Raw genomic sequence first — 10,000 nt, forward strand, 5'->3', positions numbered from 1 at the left:
GTAGGGCGTCCCCCCCCCTTAGCTCAGTTGGTAGGGCGTCCCCCCCCCTTAGCTCAGTTGGTAGGGTGTCCCCCCCATGGGCCCTTAGCTCAGTTGGTAGGGCGTCCCCCCCCCTTAGCTCAGTTGGTAGTGCGTCCCCCCCCATGGGCCTCGGCCAGCAGCAGACCCGGGTTTGATTCCAGCCCGCGGTCGTTCTCTGCATGTCACTCCCCTCTCTGCCCCATTTCAACTCTGTCTCTACACTATCAATAAAGCATAAAAATGACAAAAAATATCAAAAAATAATATATTATATCTCCTATTATGCTACTTTTCTGGTCTTAATATCTCATTAATGACTCATAGAGCAACCTGACACGAATCACAGCACAAACAACCATGTAGACTTTCGGGAAGCTCTTCCTCTCATCTCAGTGATTTCAGCATTCTGTGTCAACACTCGGCTCTGTGCTTCTCCGCCCCCTCGTTTATAGGTCATAAAAGTTGATAAAAGCACAATAGGGTGGGTGTGTGTGTGTGTGTGTGTGTGTGTGTGCACATTTGTGTGTGTGTGTGTGTGTGTGTGTGTGTGTGTGTGTGTGTGTGTGTGCACATTTGTGTGTGTGTGTGTGTGTGTGTGTGCACATTTATTCAAACATTTCTGCAAAAAACAACGTAGCCTGAAACAAAATAATAATAGTTTTAATATCATAAATTAACTGTTAAACTTTCATGGTGATATCTATAAGTGAAACATTTTCCCCTGTACAGACAGACAGATAGATAGATAGATAGATAGATAGATAGATAGATAGATAGATAGATAGATAGATAGATAGATGGATAGATGGATAGATGGATAGATGGATAGATAGATAGATAGATAGATAGATAGATAGATAGATAGATAGATAGATAGATGGATATTCTACGTAATACCATAAATCTAAAACACCCACACTCCACACACACACACACTCCACACACACACACACACACACACCCCCACACACACACACACACACACACACACACACACACACACACACACACACACACACACACCCCTAACCAACTGTGATGATATATCAAAGTGAAACATTTTCCCCTCTGTACCTGCTGCGGGTCTCGCCTCCTACATCCGCCTCACTGAAGCCCAGATTAGAGCCTCGCGCGCGGATGAATCATGATGCTGATGGCCGTTAATCCAGGAACCAACCGACACACACACACACACACACACACACACACACACACACACACACACACACACACACACACACACACACACACACACACACACACACACACACACACACAGATTATTAAATATCGGCTCAGGAAGAAGCTCACAAACAGATGTGTCGCACGCAGCTTCCAAAGGGCCTTAAAACACACTCAGATGTCCGATCAAATCAATCCATCCCTCGGATCCCATTTCACTGTTTTTACCGTAGACTTGTATAGAACCGGGAACCTCCGCTCCGAACCCCCCTTCCAGAGATATTCCAGGCCGAAAATCAGCACCTAAAGGCGGCTGTGTTTTCCTCCTGAGAGCGGTGGAGCTGTCGGGCAGGGCTGCTCCGCTCCAGATGCGCTGGGTGATCTAGAGAGGAGAGAGGGTTGCCAGGTCTCGCGAGAAAAAACAAGCAGACGGGACCCGTAAAAAAAAACCAAGCAACTTCATATAACATGCGTCTTTAAAACAGAGCTGAGCAGTTAAAGGTGCAGTCAGTGATTCTGGAGAGTGCTTGCTGTCAAAATCACTTTTAGATTGCGTTCCGAATCGCATACTTTCTACTATATAGTTTGGTAGAAAAAAGATTTAGGATGTCCCGATTCTTGTGGCCAGATTTAGGATGGTTAGAAGTACCCGGATGTCCTACTTCATGCGGCCAAGATTGTTAGTGTTGAAAAGTGCATCCTATTTGGGCGATTCTGACCCACAATCCAGTGCGCACGTGAAGTGACGTCACATCGACGAAGCCTCCATATGAAAACAAGCGGGGATGCGCCGGATATAAAAGCAAGAGGCAAGATCAAGGAGCCATGTTAGGATGAAATAAGAGAGTAAAGTATGTCCCAATAGTATGCCTACTGCATCCTAACTAGATTCTTTTTATCGTCGGATGTAGTATGTAGAATAGAAAAAAGAAAGAGGAGGAGATTCAGAACGCAACCATAGTCAAAATCAGTGAAAATGTCCACACAATAGCTATCCGTAGGCTACTGTGTGTGCGCTGAGAATGAATCTATTGTTGTTAATCCACAGCCTAGGCTCTGTAAACTGATGTAAACAAAGGGGACCCACCGTAGCCAGCAACATGCCAGTTTACAGAGCTTGTGAGGAGATATTCACTGATTTTGACAAAAAGTGATTTTTAGAAAAAGTATTCTCCAGAATCACTGACTCCACCTTTAATATGATTAGATTTATATTGTATTTCAATCATTCAGCAACCATCTCCTTTTTACCTCTATGTAAATAATAATAAATGTATATATAAAAAATACACTCAACAAAAATATAAACCCAACACTTTTGTTTTTGCTCCCATTTTTCATGAGATGGACTTAAAGATCTAAAATTCATTCCAGATACACAATATTACCATTTCTCTCAAACATTGTTCACAAATCTGTCTAAATGTGTGATAGTGAGCACTTCTGCTTTGCTGAGATAATCCATCCCACCTCACAGGTGTGCCCCATCAAGATGCTGATCTGTATATATACTTCTTAAATCGACTTCTACTGTTCCACATAATGAACAGGTAAAAAAAAAAAAAGTTTATTTACACAATCTTGTCTCACATACTATCAAAACAAATTGCTAGATAGATCTCAATTAATTTATGCATCGACAGCCCAAATAAGGGACTGCACTATCAATTTATTTATTTATTTTTAATGTTTATTTGACAGGGACAATACATACAACATCGCCACAAAAAGAAAAATGGGAAAATGTGATGCATATAAGACGTCTAGCTTCAGCTAATTTGCAGTCTTTGTCCCTGGGTCAGGCTTTAAAATACAATCAAAGATACTAAATACAATAAATGCAGTGATAGAGATACAGTGAATAATACAATTAATAGGTACCATGAGTCAATACACACAGCTGTAGGTATACATTTCAGATTAAAACACAAAACAAATTGCTAGATAGATCTCAATTAATTTATGCATCGACAGCCCAAATAAGGGATTGCACTTTCAAACGATCCCCAAAGAAACGCACCCAGCAACAACCAATATTTATAGGCAACTTTACAAAAGGAAAACAAGTCCAAAGTCGCTGATAAAAAGCGGACATGGCAACCAGTGAAAGGGATGCTGCGGCTGGAGTCTCATAGCCCCGCCCCCTGTCACAGCTCCGGCCAATCACAGACCAGCGCTGGAGCTGAGCCGCGCTGCCATTAGTGGGACATCCGGAGGAAAAAGCACGTGACCCATACTCTTTTTATTTATGATAGATAGACAGACGGACGGTCGGCCGGACGGACGGACGGACGGATGGATAGATAGATAGATAGATAGATAGATAGATAGATAGATAGATAGATAGATAGATAGATAGATAGATAGATAGATAGATAGATAGATAGATAGATAGATAGATAGATAGATAGATAGATAGATAGATAGATAGATAGATAGATAGATAGATAGAGGGATGGATGGATGGATAGATAGATAGATAGATAGATAGACAGACAGACAGACAGATAGACAGATAGACAGATAGATAGATAGATAGATAGATAGATAGATAGATAGATAGATAGATAGATAGATAGATAGATAGATAGATAGATAGATAGATAGATAGATAGATAGATAGATAGATAGATAGATAGATAGAGGGATGGATGGATGGATGGATGGATGGATGGATGGAATAGATATAGATACTTTAGATAGATGAATATATCCATCCCTCCATCTATCTCTTTTTTATTTTAATTTTAAAAAATGGAACTAAAATGATAAACCCAAATACTAGGATATTAGTTTATGAACTTAAACCTGCAGTGTGTAGAATTGTGGGTTTTATTTCCTAGCAGATTTTGTAGAAAGTAATTATAATATCCATAAGTACATTTAGTTTAGTGTATAATAGCTGAAAATATTTTTTTGAATTATTATTTTTTCCCTTAGAAAGGGTCTCATATATGTCCATATTTCTGCATATCTTGGACCAAGGCCTAGTGCCGCCATCTTGAAAGTGTCATAGTTGGAATGTCATCAGGTGCATTGTTTAAAATTTAGAATTGTTCTTGTCCTTGAAGGCCACTGTAGCTTCTGTTATTATTCAAAAGGGTTGGTGTTACCCAGGGAGCGTTGCATTCTAGAACTTTGTAGAACTTTCTTGATGATGTCATATTACACACTGCACCTTTAAAGGAATTTATTATTTTTACTTGTTTTAGTTGTTTTTTTATTTTATTTTTAAAACCCTATTTAATATGGACCAGTGTGTCTCAAATAAAGTTGAATATTATTTCCATAGTGGTCATCCCTCTGTCTGGTTTTGCAGGTAATCTGATGCCGCTCTCTGAGTGGTTGGTACTGATCACCTGTCAGTCAAACCGAGGCGCGTCATTGGCCAACGACAGCCCTCTGACGTCATCAGTAGGTGAACTAACTTCCTCTTTACTTTTTTCTGACAACAAACAGTTCTTACGTGTCTCTCTTTATCTGTTGGAGAAAACTGTCTGATATAAAAGGACCGGACCGCCGTCTCTTCTGGACAAAGTTAAGCCGATTTCATGATGCCTTTCCCCGGACTAATCGTCTGGGTTTTGGCGGCGTTCTGGTCGGTTCTTCTCTCCAGCGCCGGGGATGTTGTTTCGACCAGTAAAGCCGTCTCTACTAACTCCACCAGCGGGGGAAACTCCACCACACACGCCCACGGCCCCGGGCCTAATCTGAGCGTGGATAGCTCCATGATACAGCGGGCCCTGTACGTCCTAATCGGCTGCACTATGATAGGAGTGCTGTACTTCCTCATCCGAGCCGTGCGGTAAGACTGAGAGCGACTGTTTCTGTGTTTACACGCCGCCAACAGGGCACCGAACCCCGGCCACGAAACCAGGAAATCACGGGGCGAAATTTATAATACGCCTATCGGTCACTAAGTGCGAATCATGTTTAATTTGATCGAAAACTAAGAATTATTACAAGTTGTGTCCGATTGGATGAGGCCGAATTGTAAAGTAAATCATCCGGTCTAAGAAAAAAGACTTTTACAGAGTATGTTCAACAGTTGGGAGGAGGAGACGCTTAAATCACTGATTTTCTGAATCGAGTTTGGTTTAGCGCCCTTTCTCAAAAGGAGAAAAGCTGAATTACAAATGACAGAATAACTCTTTTAAGGTTAAACATTGTTTAAATTCAGTTTGGATTAAGACCGGACAAAAAACAACCATGGGATTGTATTATAACCGTTAAATTATTACATTAAATCCACATATAATGACAGGTGAATTGACCTCACGCCAAACTTCATTCGTAAATCTAGTAATTTAAATCTTCCTCCTGTATAAGCAGATTTAAAAGGTAATTTATGGCCCATTGTTAAATTATAACGTTCATTCTTTAATTCGGCATTCTTCTCTTCTATTTTAAATGGTTCTAACGTCTGACTCCAACAGTTTCATTTCTCAATAAGTTAAAGCTAAATGTTGTGTCGGAGCTACACAGTACAAAGTATCTGTAGGCCTTTTCTGCTCTGAGTATAATACTAACAGTAAAATGAGTCAAACTCCATTTATAAATGCAGGAAATAATTAAATGACAGAATGTAAACTTGACACAATGCACACAACTATTTTTAATGTTCATTTTTTTTATCACAAAATGACAAAATTATTCCAAAATCAACCTGAAAAAAATAACTTTTTACAGAGTATTTAGTACTGTTCAGTGCCAAAGAAATATCTTAAAAAAAAAAAAAAAGCCTTTATTTATGCGGCAAATAAATGTCAAACCGATCAAATTCACACACCCAGACACACTGATAAACAATGAAACCAGACATTTATTCATGCAGCTATTGCATGGTTAAACATATCAAATTCACACACCCAAACACACCAATAAACAGATATTACTTCATTTCTGTAACTTTAAATAACAAAAGAGTGAATCCACAAACTTCTTTTTTGTTGAAATAAGTTAAAAAAAACCTTTATTAAAGCTGGGGTGTGTGATTTCTGATTGGTCAAAATTAACATGAGCGGTACACGTTGACCAATCAGAGCGAGGCTCCGATTCTTAAAAAAAAAAAAAAAAAAAAAAAAAAATCGGATTCTCTGTTCTTATTGGCAGTTGGGACTGTCTGTCAACTGTTCAAATCTCTATCCCAACTGATATTTTCTCCCCAAATTCTCCACCGCAGCTTTAATGTGGGTTATAAATGTCAAAAAGTACCAAATACACCCAAACACATTAAAGGTGCAGTGTGTAATATGACATCATCAAGAAAGTTCTAGAAAGTTCTAGAATGCAACGCTCCCTGGGTAACCCCAACCCTTTCGAATAATAACAGAAGCTACAGTGGCCTTCAAGGACAAGAACAATTAAAAATTTTAAACAATGCACCTGATGACATTCCAACTATGACACTTTCAAGATGGCGGCACTAGGCCTTGGTCCAAAATATGCAGAAATATGGACATATATGAGACCCTTTCTAAGAGAAAAATAAATAATAAAAAAAAAAAAATTCAGCTATTATGCACTAAATTAAATGTACTTATGGATATTATAATTACTTTCTACAAAATCTGCTAGGAAATAAAACCCAAAATTCTACACACTGCAGGTTTAAATAAACAGATTTTTTGCTGTTTTGTTTTTTCCAGTCTGAAGCGTCCGGGCTACAAGAAGAAGAAGTACGGATTGCTTTCCAACATGGAGGAGACAGAGATGGAGGGAGGAGAGAGCGAGGAGGACGATACGCTCTACGAAGCCAGAGCACTGCAGAGGTAAGACAGGCAGAGAGACAGACAGACAGGCAGGGGGAGAGGGGGAGAGACAGACAGGGGGAGAGACAGGCAGGCAGAGAGACAGACAGGGGGAGAGGGGGAGAGAGAGACAGGCAGGGGGAGAGGGGGAGAGAGAGACAGGCAGGGGGAGAGGGAGACAGGGAGAGAGAGAGAGAGACAGACAGGCAGGGGGAGACAGGCAGGGAGAGAGAGACAGACAGACAGGGGGACAGGGGGAGAGAGAGAGGGGGAGAGAGAGACAGGGGGAGAGACAGACAGAAAGGGGGAGAGGGAGACAGGCAGGGGGAGAGAGAGAGAGACAGACTGGGGGAGAGACAGACAGAGATGGAGGGAGGAGAGAGTGAAGAGGACAATACACTGTATGAAGCCAGAGCACTGCAGAGGTAAGACAGAGAGGGGGACAGACAGACAGGGGGACAGACAGACAGAGAGACTATAGACTACTAGAATGTTGTTGATAAAATCTCTTTTAGTCAAAATCAGTGTTCTATGTGTGTGAGCTAAAAAATCATTACACAGCCTAGGCTCTGTAAACTGGTATGTTACTAGCTAATGTGGCTTTGTTTGCATACCACTTTACAGAGCCTAGGCTGTGTATTAACACTGGGTTTATTTTCAGCACACACACACAGTACAGACAGGTAGTGGATCATGAGGAGATATTCACTGATTTTGATAAAAAGTGATTTTGACAACAAGCGTTCTCCAGAATCACTGATCTTTTAAAAGTTAAATTTTTCACTAAAAAGTGAATATCTCCTCAGACAGACAGACAGACAGCCCATCTGTCTGTCTGTCTGTCTGTCTGTCTGTCTGTCTGTCTGTCTGTCTGTACTGTGTGTGAACTGAAAAAAAAAACAGATTTTGATTAAAAAAAAAAAGTGTTTTTGCTTTTGTTCCACATGTTGACAGAGTCTGGACTTTGGTCTGACCGTTCTGCAACTGATGAGTTGTATCTGTTTTTACCTGTGTGTGTGTGTGTGTGTGTGTGTGTGTGTGTGTGTGTGTGTGTGTGTGTGTGTGTGTGTGTGTGTGTGTGTGTGTGTGTGTGTGTGTGTGTGTGTGTGTGTGTGTGTGTGTGTGTGTGTGTGTGTGTGTGTGTGTGTGTGTGTGTGTGTGTGTGTGTGTGTGTGTGTGTGTGTGTGTGTGTGTGTGTGTGTGTGTGTGTGTGTGTGTGTGTGTGTGTGTGTGTGTGTTCAGATGACCAATGAAGAAGGAGAAATGGACCAATCGATTCTTGCCTGATGCCAAAGCTGCTCCAGGATCCAGAGCAGGAAAATCTTTATTTTTTTAAGGTGGAATTGGGAGATAGAAGTTAATCTGTCTGCTTAAGGTGGTATTGGGAGATAGAAGATCATCTTTGTGCTTAAACTACTGTGGACTGACAATCACAACCGGGCTGTGTTAAAGGTGCAGTCAGTGATTCTGGAGAACGCTTGTTATTAAAATCCCTTTTTTGGTCTAAATCAGTGAATATCTCCTCATAATCTGCTACCTGTCTGTAATGTGTGTGTGCTGAAAAATAAATCCAATGTTAATACACAGCCTAGGCTCTGTAAACTGTCATTTTACTAGCTACAGTGGCTCCTTTGTTTACATACCAGTTTACAGAGCCTAGGCTGTGTATTAATACTAGGTTGTGTTCAGCACACAACACAGTACAGACAGGTAGCAGATCATGAGGAGATATTCACTGATTTAGACTAAAAGTGATTTTAACAACAAGCGTTCTCCAGAATCACTGACTGCACCTTTAAATGAGATTTTCAGTTAATTTCTTTTATTTTTTCTCTTCATGAATCATTCCCTCATAATCTCATAACAACGTAAACATCAATCCATCGATTATTTATTATTCTGAACTGTATACGTCACATATATATTTTTTCAGCTGTTTTCCCTGACGGTGCATTAAAGCCCTACTTCACCGGTTTGAATATGAAGGTGTATTGAATTCTGAGATCCTATGTAGTATAAATGTGCAAAAAAAAATTAAATCGGTTCATCCTAGCCTGAGAAAAGGCAGAAAGAGTGTTTTTTTTAACCCTATATATTTCTCTTTCTCGTGACATCACAGAAAGAGAAATATAGGGTTAAAAAAAAAAACTTACTTTGTAAATATTACTGTGATGTCACAGTAAAAGACATCACAGTAATATTTACAAAGTACGTTTTTTTTAACCCTATATTTCTCTTTCTGTGATGTCACTAGAAAGAGAAATATAGGGTTAAAAAAAACACTCTTTCTGCCTTTTCTCAGGCTAGGATGAACCGATTTTAAAAAAATTGCACATTTATACTACATAGGATCTCAGAATTCAATACACCTTCATATTCAAACTGGTGAAGTAGACCTTTAAGGGCTGTGAAACCAAACTAAAAGACCACAACACACTTCAAGGAAAAACACAATTTTCAACACTTAAATCGGATATTCTTCCAGTGAAAACTTCTGAGATTTTCTTTTAATTTTTGGGAGAATTTTCTACACTACAGACGGACAGTGTTTGAGAGAAAAAAACACTAAATTCTGGACACTAAACTTGTATATTATCTGATAAAAATGTAATTGAATTTAGATTATTTAATGATTTTTCTGGATTCTGATTTTTCATAAAATTTCGACCTTTTTCTTGGAGAATATCTGACTTAAATGTTGAAGTGTTTTGGGTTTATCTCTTGAATAAATTCCACCGTTTGTCTCATGTTTTGAGCTGTTTTTTACATCAGTGTATTTGGTCTAAAACAAAAACAACATGAAAGCCGGGAGACGGACGGAAGCGAAACATTTTCTTCTTAAGATATTTTTTTGGGGCATTTTTATGCTTTATTGATAGTGTCGAGACAGAGTTGAAATGGGGCAGAGAGGGGAGTGACATGCAGAGAACGACCGCGGGCTGGAATCGAACCCGGGTCCGCTGCTGGCCGAGGCCCATGGGGGGGGGACGCCCTACCAACTGAGATAAGGGCGCCCCCCAAGCGAAACATTTTCCACATTAAATGAT

The 10,000-nt window shown here is 40.0% G+C and overlaps 2 protein-coding genes across 8 annotated transcripts in view; both read left to right on the forward strand.

Annotated features, from left to right (window-relative positions):
* Positions 1 to 10,000, forward strand: part of LOC307254853 (NACHT, LRR and PYD domains-containing protein 12-like) — a 365,889-nt gene that overhangs the window by 56,140 nt on the left and 299,749 nt on the right. The window lies entirely within an intron of this gene.
* fam174c (family with sequence similarity 174 member C) lies at positions 4,660 to 9,057 on the forward strand. Of its 2 annotated transcripts, XM_080032284.1 has the most exons (3): positions 4,660 to 5,008; positions 6,852 to 6,974; positions 8,196 to 9,057. In XM_080032284.1, exons 1-3 carry the CDS (start codon positions 4,755 to 4,757, stop codon positions 8,197 to 8,199), a joined length of 381 nt encoding a protein of 126 aa, XP_079888410.1. In that variant the 5' UTR covers positions 4,660 to 4,754; the 3' UTR covers positions 8,200 to 9,057. The 2 variants fall into 2 exon arrangements, with proteins under 2 accessions (XP_079888410.1, XP_079888411.1); XM_080032285.1 differs by lacking the exon at positions 8,196 to 9,057 and having other exon boundaries at positions 6,852 to 6,995.

Source organism: Ammodytes marinus (assembly GCF_949987685.1).
Source record: "Ammodytes marinus genome assembly, chromosome: 8".
NCBI classification, from domain to species: Eukaryota; Metazoa; Chordata; class Actinopteri; order Uranoscopiformes; family Ammodytidae; genus Ammodytes; species Ammodytes marinus.